The 16,435-nt window shown below is 38.0% G+C and overlaps 1 protein-coding gene across 2 annotated transcripts in view; it reads right to left on the bottom strand.

Annotated features, from left to right (window-relative positions):
* Positions 1-16,435, bottom strand: part of RGS22 (regulator of G protein signaling 22) — a 59,672-nt gene that overhangs the window by 36,733 nt on the left and 6,504 nt on the right. For both annotated transcript variants that reach the window (XM_066177958.1, XM_066177967.1), the window contains exons 4-11: positions 10,680-10,901; positions 6,859-6,944; positions 4,951-5,125; positions 4,334-4,505; positions 3,060-3,323; positions 2,695-2,944; positions 2,002-2,163; positions 920-1,091 (exon numbers count right to left, since the gene is read on the bottom strand). In XM_066177958.1, coding sequence (XP_066034055.1) covers positions 920-1,091; positions 2,002-2,163; positions 2,695-2,944; positions 3,060-3,323; positions 4,334-4,505; positions 4,951-5,125; positions 6,859-6,944; positions 10,680-10,901 — 1,503 coding nt within the window. The remainder of the gene's footprint in view (positions 1-919; positions 1,092-2,001; positions 2,164-2,694; positions 2,945-3,059; positions 3,324-4,333; positions 4,506-4,950; positions 5,126-6,858; positions 6,945-10,679; positions 10,902-16,435) is intronic.

Below are 16,435 nucleotides of genomic sequence, written 5' to 3'. Positions count from 1 at the left end.
TCCTTGTCAATCACAATATGTAAAATGGCAAGTTGCAAAAATTTCTGAATGTTCATGGTACCAGGTCCTAATCTTTGTCAAATTCAACAGGAACTGGAAAACCCGCAGGTTCGCCTGCCTGACCTACAGCTAGTCCTGGCTCATTAGCACACTTTGTGAAGTGGTCACTGTAAAATACACGTGCCTCTTGCTCCCATTTCTGCCATGATCAACAGGCTTCTGAACCCAGTTCCTTCTAAACAGGAAATCTGTCCCACTGTTTTCCTCCATTATCTCCATGAATCAGATTTCAGAGGAAGGAATTACAGCTCCAAAGTATCCAAACCAAAGCAACAGAGTTGTGTGTTGACAAATCTGTGGAATAGCCTATACAGTTCTTGATACTGGAACCACAGTTGCAACCCACAATCTCCAAGTACCACATATCCTGAGGCTTAACACTGCATTGCTGAAAATCTTTAATTTTTATTGCAGTTACCTCTCACACTCAAGCTTTCAAGGAAGAAAGGAGACAAAACTGAACTGGCCACCTGAAAGCTACCAACTGTGAAAAGTTCTGTTAAGTGGCTCATGGCCCTCTGTAGAAAGCAAAAACCATGTGTAGCTGATTGAAGGGCTGTAGTGATAGAAAATGAGCAGAATTATGCCTTTTTTACAGCTAAAAGTATGTATCCAAGCACCTTAGGAAATAGCCAGGGTGTAAGTGAGAAGATAATTTGACTCGATTTATAGCAACTTGTTGTATGAAGTATAATGAAATTTTATTGCATTTTGATATGTAACCATCTTCAATATACCAGCTTGCTAAATCTTTCCTAAAAAAACAAGTACCTTGTTCTTGTTCCATTGAATTCAAGGGGTTTTGTCATTATTTTTGATGGGGCAAAGCTTTGTTTTCCAATGTTGTGATCCTACTTACCTGAAGAAGGGAAGGTGCTGTGTTGGACTTTTGGGTCAATGGTAACAATGATACTATTTGTGGGAAAGGATCAATGTCCACTCTTGGTCTCTCTTGACACATGTGCCAGAACTTCAGTTTTGCACTGGCAGCATCTATTGCTGTTGAATGAGTGACACAAAATCTGGGACCCCTAGGGAGAAAAAAGCTAATAAGTAGAACTTTCCAAAATAATGAAACTCTGGGCCATTTGGCTTTTTTTTTTTCCTTTCCCAGTGATGTTGTTTACTGTACCAAAATATGGTGCTATATGCAGTTAGGATTAAAAACAAGTTAGTGTCAAATGTATGTTTAGATATTGCATTCTTCCAAATCTAAAACCAAACTACACATAAGTAAACTTAGGTTGCAAGTTCTGCACCATTACACACAGTTGCCTTTCTATCAGTCTGCAGGAAGGTATGCCCCATCCATCCTATAGCAAAGCATAGGAAAGGATTGTAGGCCAGGACAGAGACCACAAGTGATGTGAGGATCCACAACTGCAGGTATTTGTTTGTGCCTGGAATTTGTTGAACCCCCTTGGGGAGGAGAGAACACCTTCGAAAATTTAGCCCATATTTTGGAAATAGGTTAGACTTTATGTCCTCACTTAAGCTGTTAATATGTAAAAGGCATTTTGTATGACAGGCATTGAGCAGTAAAGTCTCAGGGTCAAATCCCATGAAGCTATATACATAGAGCATCCTCAGAACTTGGGGTGGGTAGTATGGGGAACAGGTTAGGACAGAATTAACGTCCTGTGCCTGGTTTCCCTGTCCAGCAGACTAAGCTTTAATTGAACATTACCCAAGGCAGAGATTCACAAAGCAGCTCAGATGCTCTGGTAGAAAAAAGACAAGGGCTCATTAAGGCAGATCTGCCTGGCTTCTCAGCAGATTGCAGTGTAGTTTAGGCTCAGCCAAAAATTCATGTGCTAGTACTTAGAATGACATTGCTTCTAATAATTGCAGTGGCATAAATGACATGAAATAATAGGCTTATCAAAGAAAATGGACGTTTATTAAAAAATAGGGTTTTATTTCACGTCCATTTTTTCATACCAGTAAAGAAGTAGCGGTTTCACCACTTCAGGCTGAATCCGTCTTAAATGCATTATATTCCACTGATCTCCATGCAGTAGGTCCAGTCTGAGCAACACTTCTGAACTGAGGAAATAGTCTCCACTGCTCAGCAGGTACAGTTTTTTCATCTTACTGAGTTGCCTGCAGTCAACAAAAATAGTCACATAAGCATGTATCAAATGCTGTACAGAACTGACTACAGTTCCTCCTACTGCTTAAACTGCTGCCATGCAAAATGTTTCTAATTGCAAGTGGCAGAAGCCAAAATATTCTTCCATAAATTAGAGACAGGCTATGTATAAGACAAAATATATAGCACTGTAAAATAGACTATCTGAATCCAGCAGGATCTTTCATTAAAGCAGTTTGTCATACTGATGTCCTACTTGTGAATTTAATTTCTTTTATTCTTTAGTTTCTTTCTGTTGCCATGTGTTTTCCAAATCTCTTTCTAACACAGCCTTAATAATGATTCTGACTTCATGTAAGCTTTGCAAATGTGACTCTGCAAAAAGAGTTCTCAGCAGAGTCATTCCAAACCTTGTTAGGACACACATTTAATTGTGTCTGTTTATTCAGACATTAAAATTTACTCTGAAATCTCAAAACCTGCATTGATCTATCCAGGTTACAAGTATTAAAGCAATGGGACTGTTAAGTAATGGGGAGTACCTTTGTTGCCTTGTAGCATTCTTAAGAGCCTTGAGTCTTTCAATATCCATCCAGAGACACCAGTATCTCTCCCCAAGTGTTCCTTTAATGAACTTCTTGAATCTTTCAAACTCATGTCTGTTGCCAGTGTCATAAGTCTTGTGACTAATACACCAGGAAGCCCTGCTGTCTGGCCCAAAACTTTTAAGACTTGAACTTAAGCTTACGTGTTCAGGATCTTGTTTTCCTACATCTTCCTTGGAGTCCAAGGCTGTAAGTGGAGAAGAACTTCGGTTAAAGAGTGACTCTGCAGTACCATGACCAAATTCATTATTTGCTAACTTGTGTGTAAACACTTTAGGCTGTTTCATGGAACTTCACATTACTTTCAATGTCAGGAGGTGGCAGGGAGGTCAGTTCTGAAACGGTTTCCTTCACTGAAATTTGAGAGGATGCTGTTGTGAATTCTTCCGCTGTCTGAAAAGTTGTGCTTTCCTGTTCATCTTCTTCTTTTGCTGCACTGTCCCATTTTGGGTGTAGATAAACTCTTGACTGTGTGTGGGAAGGGGGTCCAGCAATGGCCACAGAGCAGCCCTCCTTAGCCTCTCTGGATCTCTCACTGGTAACATCAGCTTTTGCAGATGCTGTCCCTGAAGGGGAAAGGAAACTCTGTTTGTGGCATTCCTTAGACAGGTAACCTGCTTCTTTGGCTAACTACTTACACATTCCTTTCAACTTCCTCTGAAAATAAGACATGTCTAACCAGTGCTGGCCACTGTCACAGACAGACACTTGGATTAGGAACATGGCAGAGAGATTCCCTGCTCTGCAGTTACATAATTTCCTAACTATATATGGCAAAATCTGTTGATATTAACATAAAAACCAGGGTGATTTAAAATATCTTTTCTTAATTCTAAACTATTACACTTGTTTTTACTTCACAAAGAAAAATTATAGCCTCTTGACACAGGCCTGTGAAATGAAACATGGAGAATCATTTCTCAGGACCTGAGGCAATTAGGGAGAGAGATACACCTCTGAGAATGGAGAGAGAAAGCTCCTAACATATGAGCTAAGGCTTCTCTTCCTCTTGCTACTGCGTAAGAAACAGAAGCAAGGCTGTGCAATGAGGTATATGTCCATATATGCATCTGTATTTTCTCTCCCAGAACCTCTGGAACTTGCCAAACAACTTCAAATAAATTTGAAGATAGACAGGATTCCAAATTATTGTATCTTACAAGATTCATAAAAATTGGCAGCCAAAAGACCTTTGGGTGCCCAACATAAATACCCTAAGAAGATGGCTGAAACACATCACATGCTATCAAATACCCAAAGAATCCAGACAAGAAAGTCTGGATAACATATGAATGTCTCTCTCCTCAAAAACCCAGAACAACTCAACTGAAACTTACAGATTTCTATGAGACAGAAATGTGTAAGAAAATAAACTACTACTATCACAAAATTACTTGGCTACTAGCTCAAACTTTCACTTAATGTTGCAGCTATGGAAAGAAACAAATGCCTGTCTGAAGCCTACTGATACTCAGAAGGTAACAAGTGGAATTAGCAACAATTCCTTAGATGGCCTTTTTATTCCTCCTAGTCTTAGCTGTGTTAAGAACCACAGGGTTGAGCCCTTGTTACTTACCCAGAAGGGGACCTTTTTCAGGTAACGATTCATCTCTTTTATGCTGCCCAGGCAAACGCTGAGTATCTTTAATTTTATTAGAAGCTACCAGATGCATAGATGAATCTGTAGTTTTCACAGAATCACCTTGTTTTGCCAGTGTAAACCAATCCTTTACTTGAGAAACTGTAGCCTAGGAAAAGAAGTTTCATAGAACAATTAAAATTTCTCTGTTTATTGCAGTATTCCTGAGAGCTTCAGCCTACTGTTCATGGGAATTTTGTGCTATCTGTAGATTTCTGTAAGGATGGTTCCCAATGCAGTGAGCTGCATGACAGTAGCTGAGCATACTTGCATGAGCTGAGCTCCTATTTAAGGTGTATTACAACTGATCAACCTTGTTCTATAGCACAAAAAAACTTTGAATATAAAAGCTCTTTAGCGAATCAGAGAATCAGAAAATGGTTTAGGTTGAAAGGGACCTTGAAGATCATCTATTCCCAACCCCCCTGCACAAGACTAGGTTATTCAAGAGTCAGTTGTCCCATTAGGTTGTGACCTCAGTTACAATAATTCTACCCAATTCATTTAATCTACCTTGAATGAATATGTTCATTCACTAAAGATGTTTATTTTACCTCACGAAGTGATACATAGAACTTCTTCATAGTCAATGAAGTCAATGAAGAGTCATCCTCCTCTGGAGGGGGAGAACTTGGGCTTTGCTTCCATATCCAGGGAGAGTAGTCACTATCTATAATGAAATTAATGCCTGTCTTGCTCCATTCTACCTGTGATATCAATTTAGCTAGTCTGAAATTAAATGTTGAGACAAGAAAATAATTAATTTTAGCTTTTAATCAGAGAAACAGTTGATTTTCCCACAGAATTGGCAGTTTTAAAAAAAATTTTCTATCTAAAAAAAATGGTTACAGAGAACTTAATGATCTGCTTTTTTCATAGAGTAATGGAATTATAGACTATCCTGATTTGGAAGGGATCCAGAGGGATCACTGAGTCCAGCTAGGTATTATTTCAGCCTTCACCTGCTGTCACATCTGTAAATGCCAGTACTGCCACTGCACAGCTCACCAGCACACAGATATAGCCCTGCTTGCATTACCAAGCTTTCCCAGTAAAAAATTACTTCTTTCAGGATGATTTTGCATGTATCTCTGCAGTCCCAAGCCCTGCCAAGAATCCCCTGAACATTTTGTTCGCTAAAATGGAACTACTACTTTGTGTTACTCTGTGCGGCTTTGTGTTAGTGGGAACCTTGCAATGTTCAGGAAAGGCAATCTTAAAACCACATGACAACAGTGAGGATGCTCTGGCCTCAAGAACTGGGCAGAACTTAGTTAAGTTAGAAAGAAGTACAAAGCCAACCAAGTCACATGTGAAAGGAAGGTGAAGCGTACGCTTGAGCCTACAGTCAAGTGAATACATGGTTTTGTTTGTGCCCACTGTTGGAGAAATGGGATTTAATTCTAGTGTTAGGGTGTCTTCATCTTTAAACACAAGTTTCTCTTGTAGCAGCTGAACTTGTCTTGATTCTGATTCAGGAAAGCAGCGAACTACTGATGTCAATTGAAATTAGGTACATGCTTAAAGTTGGTTTTATGCAATTCTCTTGGTAACTCTGTGCAAACAGTTTGCTATAGCTGAAGATCAAAGTTATTGTTTCATGAGGCCCAGATATGTGTAAAGCAGGCTGTTAACAAAGGTATAATTCAGCATTCTCACAGTTTGCTTGTTCTTTGCACACTTTTCCCCCTTGAACTTAAGTGTGGCCGCCAGGTTATTGAAAATAAAAAACATTTTAAAATTTCAACTGTAGAAGTCTATATCCCAGTAACCACTCTGCCATTACAATCAGCAAACATGAGTTTTGTGAAGCATGCTTCCAGGCTTCCTCTCCTTTTGGACCCCTAAAACACACTACAGTCATCTGCATCTGAACACAGCCTTAAGGGACATAGAGGTAGGTCCTTCCAAAAAGGCACACCAGATCTCCTTAACATCTGCTGAATGGACATCTGGAAAAACACTGCAAATTTGTAACAGTAAATCATCCAGCTATGCCATGGCATCCACAGAGAACTTTGCTAAACTCTTACAGGGGGCCCAAAGACACAAAACTAATAATCGAAATAAAAAAGACGGACTGTTTTTTTCCAAATTCATTTCATAGACTTGTAACTTCTATTTATATAGCTTACATATTGATTAGCAAAAGATGCATTGCTACCATGATATCTCTGAGGAACACAGATTTAGAAATCAGTAAATTCCATTCTTACTCTCTTTGCAATGTTGTAGTATAGGATGTAATTCATGGTCACAGAAAATTAAAGCATGATGAGTGAAAAAAGTCACTAACTTTACTTTATCCATGTCACTAAAGTGTTACAATAAAGAAAACGGGACGGGGGGGGGGGGGGGGGGGGGGAGGGCAAAACCACTTCAAGAATGCTACCAAGATGAATTAAACAAAAGAGAAAACACACACACTTAGAAGTGAAAGACAGCATAAAAGATTGCAATACCTGTATTCAAAGTAACAGTCACTTTCTAGAAATGCTGGAAGCCTTTCTTTCTTAATCCACTCAATTGCTTGTCCTTGATCCAGTTGCTGTTAAAAAAGAAATGCCAAAGATTTGCAGTATTCTTGACTTTCTTGACTTATTTGCCACATAACTGATTCTCTACGTTCCCCTTCTGGAGAAGCATTGTCTCAGAGAAACAGAGTGAACATCACCTTTATGCTGGAACAATTACTTTCCTATTAAAAGCTAAAAAGATCTAAATCTGATTTCACCTATTAGAGTTCAACTTTTGTAAGAAATCATGAGTGTTTTTTTCTTCAGAAATAATGTGCATATGAATCCTTCTTTTACTGTACAATTTCAAATGCAAATTAAATGCACAAAAATTTCCTGCAATAGGAAACTGCTACTTTCTGACTTTAACACATTTTATAAATAATAGCTATTATTTTTCCTCAAGAATTTGAAGTAAGGAACCCTTTAATTAAGTTAATACATTCAGAATGAGAAAGCTGTGGATATTAAAACCAAAATCAAACAAAGAGAAATCCAATTAGTTATCACCTCTCACGCTTTTATGTTGGATCACTGCATAACTGCATTGTACACAGTAATTCTCATAGTGGAAACCTATGTGTGTTATGATCTGGGGCCACAAGAAATTTCTGCTCAGGCAGTCTAAGCCTCAGTGCCTCGTTGAAGCAGAAAGAGAAGTGCCTTCAAGGAGTGGTTTGGGGGGTAAAAGGGATATGTTGAGCAGCAAGCTACACAGAGACAGCAAGTTCCAATGGATTAAGATCTCTGATTATGGGCCACAATAATCCATAGTTGCTTCCCTTAGAAATTACATGCAGCCCTTCCTAGTATTTTTTTTTAACAGTGTACTTTCTCCACTCTTAGGGGATGATCTATTTTATTCATCTGAGGTGCATTTTTCCTTTTAGTGAAGGTGAGACTAATTATTTTGAAGAATGCAGTAACTACCCTTGTCCATAAAAACAGGTGAAGTTTGGGCAAGAATGGATACTACTTGTTCTGTCAGGTAATCAGTTTATGGAGATCACAGCTTGAATTTTCTTTCCATGAGCTAATATTCCATTCAGGGCAAGGGTTATTTCTGCCTCATACGTATCTGTAGGGGATTAAAAAAATCTGAATTACTCAGAAACTGGGTGGTTTCATTTAGAGAGAAGAAAATATTTCAAAATATGGAAAGCTTATGTTGGCAGCAGCTCATACAATGTAATTTGTGGAGATGGAGACTAATTACTCCCAACCACACAGTGTATGCTTCTTGGCAATTGACAAGTTTTTTTGAAATACAGAAGATAGTTTCTTTATTTTGGCATTTAATATTTATGCATTTACTGACTTACAGTCCAGTTTTTTTCTGAATGATTCATAATGTGCTCACATCTGTACATGGCTGGTACACAAAATTATATGTCATATCAAAAGGAAAAAAATTCTATTCTTTCCCCATCCCCAGAGAAAGATGCTACATTTAATCTGATGGAGTTTGTTACCTTGGTTAGTTTCTTTACCCAATCAACTTTATGCCTTGCTAGGACCCAATCCAGCAAAGCTTTTAGCACGTGTTTAAGTTTAAGCATGTGTTTAACTTCCCTTGATTAAAGTTAAAAACAAACTTAAGTGCTTTGCTGAACTGGGGTTTCTCTGGAGTAAGGTATGTGGGATGCCAGCCAGTTTCTTTCCATAGTTGTGATCGATTCTCCACAAGTCCACAGATTTTTTTTCTCAATGCATTTCACACCATTGATATTGACTATCCATGAGAAGACATTTACTTCCATATCAATGATTTGCAAACGTTAAAACACACATGAAGAGAACTTTTGCTTATCTGTAAATTTGTAACAATCTGAGAGGGAAGTAAAATACATAGAAAAATAGCACTGCATGTGTTTCTTAGTCAAGATGTGTTTAAATTCAGCCCATAGCCTGAAAGGCCTGCTGGGATTTCCCAGTCATATCTCCTTTTCATAAGTAACCTGCCAGTGATGACTACACAAGGTGACTTTTTGTAAGCAATGTAACATTCAAAACAACTGTCAATCTCTTTCGTTTGTGTGGAGGCAACCAAAGCAAAGCCGATCGCATCACCTGACAACTGAAAGATCAAATCCTATCTGATTTGAACATAACTACTTGGTAGAGTTGATCTGGGGTGGCTTCTCCTGGTTCAGTCACTGTAGTGCAATGAATGGAGCTGACTTCTTTCACTGTGTGTAGTTGCAGTAACCACTCGAGGCAAGATGTTTCACAGGCCATTTTGTTCCAGCTCAGGCTTCAGATGGCAAGCTGAACTGGATGAGGCATCTATGTTACCCACCAAGTAAAGGAGGAATCAAAAATAGGAAGAAATATCACCCTTTTGTCCCAAAAGGAGAAGAAAGGGTACTGAGGCATATTGTTCCTCAAAAGGATATAATGCTTCCCATTTGGGGAAAATATCCCAGGGAAAGAAAAGGAATCTTAAATAATACTGAAGCCTTGTTTCTCCAGACCACATGAAAGAAGAACGTAATAGTGAAATGGCTTTGAATTGCTCAAGGAAGGCCATCCACAGTGGTAACAATGGGAGGTTAGCCCAGAGAGCAGTGTTAGCCACACTTACACAAACACACAGCATTTCCTCAGTTTATCACTGAGAGCTAATAAAAAATCAAGAATAGCTCTTCTGCTTTTGTGCTCTCAAGCAAAGTACTTGTGAAAATTATTATTTAACATGGTAGAGATGTCTGTGGGCTCTGTCCTTTTGTATCTTTTGTCCCATTTAAATGCAGATAATTGCAATATCACATTAGTATCATTTTGTTAAACATCCTTGCCTTTTGACTTCTCTCAACACTGTTTTCTTTGCTGGAGATCATTAATCTTATACTGGGAAAAGCAGTGGTCTATTACAACTCCCTGCTTTGCTCTCAGCTTTCCAGCTATGACATAATTTTGAGCAGCCACTGCAAAAAATGAACCAAGACCTTAGACTGGCCTTAAATAAAATGAAGTCATGTCAGTCACATCCATGCAAAATAAGCAAGAAAGGAATAAAACAAGTAACCCAGTGAAACACTTTCTGTCCTTGAAACCTGTTGTTTAAAGGTGAAATCCCTCATCCAATTATATCAACTTGTATTCTCTCAGGTGCATAAGATGTTTCAACTCCTGATTTTAACCTGCTTAATTTGGTGCTGAAAAAGGCCCTGGAAGTACGCAGGTACTACCAAAACTGATACTGTCTAAGCAAGCCTGAAACCAGATGATTTTTTTTTCTAAATTCCAACCCATCTTTCCATTAATTTAGCTTTATTTTTGCCAAAGATTATTTTTTTCTGACCATTTCAATTGATGCTAGCCATGTAAATCCTTTAGGAATTACTAGAAGAGAGACTTATGTGTTGCCAGACCACGGATGAGCTCATAGCCACACAAGGAAATTAATTAATAAGGAAAGACTGAGCTGCATTAGTTTCAGTCAATTTGCACATTCCAGGGATCACTAGTAAAGTAACTGTTGTCATAATATTTTTTCTTTTAATATTAAAAAGTATTCAGACCACACAACTGAACCCTGCCCTACAGAATCTTCAAAACTCTGTGCTACAGGATGTGCATCTGTAATTCCATTCACTTGTCTGTGAGACACATGTGCATTACAGGGCATAATTTGGCCCATCATTATGTTTTCCTAACATAAATTAACATTTTTCCCAAGCTACCAAGCCAAACATAACAATAACTATTGCCAGTATCTCTACAGTAAGATCTAAATATAAAATCAGGGTCTATAAGATGCTTACCCTAGAGTTGTAATTTGGATCAATACTGAAGGTTGAAGATGCACTGTGCATTTTGGAGAGCTCCCAATCATTCTTTTCTTTGCTTAGAACATCATAAATGGGGCTTGGAGGTTTCTGATCATGTAGATTTTTTTTCAGCTGGCTTTCCAGGCATCTTGGGGCATAATTAACTACTTCAAAAGCCCCAATGTCAGAGTTAAACTTCACTGGCTGGGCAAAAGTCTACAAAAGAAATTACAAAAGTTTATGGTACTGTAATCAGGCAACTGTCATTTAGCAAGTTATTTTTATCATATAGAGGCATCCTACTAAACAAAAAATTGCATTATGAAGCTTCTTTTTCTTGGGGCCTGAAATAGTGATTTTTCTGCATTCTTGTTTTTGCTGTACAGCTTTCCAAACCATTCCTACTTCTTTTATCTCAGAAATGCTTATTTGTGAAGAACTGAATTCATTCTAGATCACAGACCATTCTTTTTCACATGTAAATAACTGATTCAGTGCATTGATGTCTAGAATATATAATTAACTGTGAATTTAGTAACTGTCCTACAGAGAAGTACTCACCTACAGGATCAGATCTCCAGTATTCATTATTCATTCATTCTCCCATTCATTATTATAAACAATCAAGGCATGAAAATATTAGCAATGAAACCGACCTTTTAAAAATGTGAGATGCATTTGAGGAGTATGAATCTGAAGATTTTCTTATGTAGGAAAGGTTTTTCACCATACTCTTACTTGTAGGTCAAACAACTACCAAACCCCATGTCCTGTAGTAAATTTTATTATATATCAGTAGTTCAGTCAAACTGAACTACTCCATCTAATAGATGCAATAGACTCAACTTCAGTTTTGGTCATGGAGCTTTTGTCAACACAAAAACCCCCACTGCATGTGTGCACCCTAAAACAGAGCCATCTTTCATGTTTGAAGTTCTGGTATTGGGTATTTCCTAAAAAGACTATCTTTCAAATTCCCTTACTTAAAATGTAAAGGAAAAATATGGATGGATTTTACAGAAGTCATAGACGATATCCATGACAGTTATGAATAGGAGATTATATAGAACTTATGTGCATGATATACTCTATATTATACAGAGTATATAAGCATCTCTGCACTCCGCTGGATAACAAGGCATGTTGTATTTAAGTATTCAGGAAACTATGGACACACCTAGACCCAGTGCCAAAACTCATTTTGGCTTAGTTCCAGACAGGATCCCACCTGGTGTTTGTACAGTTGTCGTTCCCCTGCATTTAATAAGAATATTTTATTTGTTCAAGTACTGTATTTTTAATTTCCTTGAACTTTTTCATATATTACATATATGCACACATAGTCATAACTCATATACATTCTAAATATGTTAAATACATGCTACATATAACATAGAAATATATTACAGAACAATTTGATTCTTCTTCACACCTGTATAAGCCCAAAGTAATGATGTTCGTGTCATCTATTTTGTTGCTTCTCTTTGAAACCCCCTTGATGATCAATGTCTTGTAGAGCAACACCCAGAATTGAACCATGTGGCTGCAATATGTTTTTTCAACATTCCCTACTTATCCCATAATGTCTCACTGTGGAGGCTCAGCCTGGCAAAGCACACAGCGTGTGAGAGCTTTAAGTGTACGATTAGTGCCTATGACATCAGACAGTCACTGCTCAGGGCCATGCCTTGAATTGCATGAGTCTGTTCAGTTACCTAACTTCAGCTGAAATCATGGATTGGTTTTTGTTCTCTGACACCTTCTGCCTCTTTTGGCATTAATTTTCTCCAGGGCACTCTGCACGTTTTAGTGCTTTTTTTTTCCAGATGTCCTGAACTGCATCTAAAAAACCCTTTCATGTGTAGTAGATTTCCCTACATTCAGACCTCCTCCCAGTTTGCTATGTGCACATTTCATTTACTTTCAAACCTAATTTGGGCTGCTACCAGCTTTTAAGTGACTAACTGTGCAACCTTAATAGCCTTTAAATGTTTTCTTCCTTGTATATTCCTTCATGTTTAAATAAAGAAACAGGAAAAAGTACACTAAGAAACAAAGTACTTCAGTCTCCTAGGATTTGAAATGCTCTCACTTGTGGAAAAAAAGCAAACAAAATGCAAATTTCATAATAAAAGGCTTTGTGGCTAGACATGATGAGATTGTTTTAGTTCCACATTTTTCAAACTGAAAATTAAGCAAATACAGTATCAGTTTAGCACATATATCTACTTTTATTTTATCTAGATCTAGGGGTTTTCAATACATATTCTATTTAGCTGAATAGAAAACTATAGCAAATTTAAGGTAGAGAAATGGATGCTAGTGACTATTTTTAAAATGTAAAGTGTATTGCTTATTTGGGAGTCTGACTACCAATCATTTATAAGACAAATATACTAATGGAGCAAGAGAACATGCACTGATGGAATAGGAGGATTTAGACTTCATACACTACATACTTGACTGAAAAAGGGGGCTCTAGTTCAGACTTTTGAGGTTTGGATGCGGTTACTCATCCCCAGGGACACCAAAAAGCACACATACTTCTTCCAGCAGTCAGAGAGTAGCCAGCAGACTTGACACTAGTAAGGATGCATCTGGAATACTGCATTCAGTGTCGGGTCCCCTGTACAAGAAGGATATTCACATATTTGATCAAGTCCATCAGAAGACCACTGAGATGGTCAGAGGCTGGAGCACTCACCCTTGAGGCAGAAGCTCTAGGAAGGAGGACTAACAGCAGCCTCAGCACATTTACAAGGAGATTGCTGAACAGATAAAGTCAGGCTTTTTACAGAGGTGTATGGGTGGAGGACAAGACACCTCTTGTCATACACTGAAACAACAGAGGTCTCAATTGGATTATAAGCAAAAAGATGATTTGGGGATGATTAGCACTGGAACAGGCTGTCCAGAGAGGAATCAGCTGTTGATGGTTTTCAAAACCAACTGCAGAAAGTGCCAAGCAACCTGGAGTCAGTACTAAAGCACTGACCCTGCTTTGAGAAGGAAGCCACACTACAGACCTCCTCAAAATCTTTTCCAGACAGTAATCTGTGATTCTGTACAAATCCCAAATTCCCAACAGAGCATCTCTCTATCTCTCAAACGAACATACAGAAGCATTTTAGAATAGTTCAAACCTTTCTGGAGAAGCTTGTTTACTTAAAAGAACAAGAATGATAAATCAGGATGTTTTTATAAGCATAATAAAAGAAGAGATAATTCCTAATCGTCTTAATTCATCACCACAACAGAAATAAAAGTGACAATGTTATGAGAAAATTAAATGAGAACACACAAAAACCACCCCCAGAACCTGATTTCTTGTAGGAAACATTTTTCCAGTTACCATACACTGGAGAGGATCAGTCAATCCATTTTCATTTCAGTATCTGAAGAACTCTGGGGCAAAACACACCACCTAACCATTCTCACACATTACAGGCCACAAAGTAAAAAAAGCACCAAGAAAATGTTCAGTATCCTTTAGCAAACTTAAAACCTTTCCAGTGGAAGTCAAGTGCTGTAAAATCCTGTAACATTTCACGGGACCATAATGAGAGAGGTTTATGGAACCACCAATATTCCGTCATTGCAATAATGAGGAATCTCTTCGGTGAAGATGCCTATGTTAAGGACTGGATAATAGTCTACACTATAAAAGAAAGGGAAAAAACTATCCATGCCAATCTAATATACTAAGAAATGTCTTTCTTACCCCACATTTGGCAAGTGCTTTTGGCTCTTTAGAGACAACTAAAATACACTTACCAAAGACTAAGTGTATCATTCTCTTTAGTTTGAGCCAATTTTTGATTTTTTGAAGATAGAAAGGGAAATCTCCAGAGAAATTATACCTCAAGATATTAAGAAAAAATAAATCAGGTTTGGCAGGAGCCTTGAAGCTTGGGGTTCACACATTGTCAATGTAGCACAATAAATGAGATCAACGACTTGAGAATACCAACAAATAAGAAGTCTACAGACTATGCAAGCTGTTTCACTTGCAGGCAATTCTCCCCTCAAAGCCAGTATGATGAATGTAACTCAGTGTAGTAATCTCAGCTTCAAAAAAAAAAAAAAATCTCTGAGCAAAAAACAAAAAGCCATTTTCAGACCGTGGTACAGCAATACTATTAAATAAATAAACAGTTGCGTGTACTTTTTTGACAGCAAAGAAATTTCTTAGCAGTCAAATGCACATTGAATGTGGTTTTCAGCTGAAAAATAAACAGAATACATAATTCTGAAACCTGAAGTTATACACTTAACTGAAGGGAAGACAAATTTCTCTCAGTCCTCCCATAACAGAAACGAAAACAGCATCCATCACTATGTTGCCAGGATATCAGACATATAAATCTCACTGTTCTCTGTCTTAACAGTTCTCAGATACACTCAACTTCAGATACAATTAACAAATGTGTAAATATGCTTACATCCCAGACCCAAATAATGTAGTTTGATTCCAAGAGAAACAGAATGACCACAGCTTGGCTCCTTCTTAGGTTAAGGGTGGGAGTGAATAGAGATCTCATCCATGAGCATTGCCAAAACTTCCTTAAGAAGGGTATATGTATATCATAACTAAATGTCAGTGAGAGTCCACACTAGAAAAGAATTTGAGCAGCTCTATGAAATGTCTGGAAAAATTCACACTACACATGGTCAATGCAAAATCTCCCACTGACTTTAGTGAGTCCAGATTTTCTCTTCTGTTGATGAGTAAGATAAAAGCCATAATCATATATCACAATCTAATTAAGAGAGAACATTTAGAGTAAACACACTATCAATAAGGAATGTAGTCAGGAATGTTTTGTTCGCTTCCTTCAATGTCAAAGATATGATGCAAGTTTTAGTCCTGGGTCTCAATGTAACATGCATGTAGGCCTTACTTCTGTCAAAGCCTTTTTAAGGGAGGTTATATTGGCAACTGCAGCCTCCCTCCTCACACCTGGAAAAGACAAGATGAAACTAATGAGTATGCACTGATGCCTTGAACCCATGATTCGATGCATGGATATTCAGAGTCATCTTCAAAGCAGTGAAGGGCCTGAACTGTGCAGCAGAGTGGATTCTGTGTTTGCTTTCTGCCCTTTCTGTAATCTCCTACTCAGATCAAGCAAGATTTTATTTGTGACAGCACGAGGTTTTCAGAACCATTCTGTCTTCAGAAAGACCAATTGGCCCAAGCTTTACTTGGGCTCTAACTGTTTTCAGAATCATCACCTGCATCAAATGCTGGACCCCAGACTACTTGGAGGAGAGCTTTTACAGTGAGAACAATGTTTAAAATAAATATTCTTCAAATCTAAAGTTGATAAACTTACGGTCACTTAGTAGATTTCTGCTGCAAGAGAAACCAAGAACCAGGGACTTGTCACCAAATTCATCTCCTGAATGTGCTTCAATTGAGGCACAAGGTAGCAATTCCTTGAGGTTGCAAAGAGGAGGATTGTGCCTTCCTCAGAAATACTGGTAACTGGAAAATGCCAGGCAAGACCCAACATGGACTTGGGATGGAATGAGTAGCAAGCAGATTGTAGAGTGCACGAGAAACAAGTTGACATTACTGTGCTTGTCTTCAACACAGAGCTGGATGGCAATTTCTGACTTCTGAATTTTCATTCCTGACTAAACATATCCTTGGATGTTTTTAATATATGGATCAGGGGTTCTAATTCTAGCCTGAACTCCTAGAAATGGAAATGTATCCAGGCCAATGTTTCTCTTAAATCTTTCAT

This window comes from Chamaea fasciata, unplaced genomic scaffold (genome assembly GCF_029207755.1).
Source record: "Chamaea fasciata isolate MVZ Bird 193981 ecotype frontalis unplaced genomic scaffold, bChaFas1.0.hap1 SCAF_1, whole genome shotgun sequence".
Lineage (NCBI taxonomy): Eukaryota > Metazoa > Chordata > Aves > Passeriformes > Sylviidae > Chamaea > Chamaea fasciata.
This window is presented reverse-complemented; position numbering and strand designations above follow the sequence as displayed.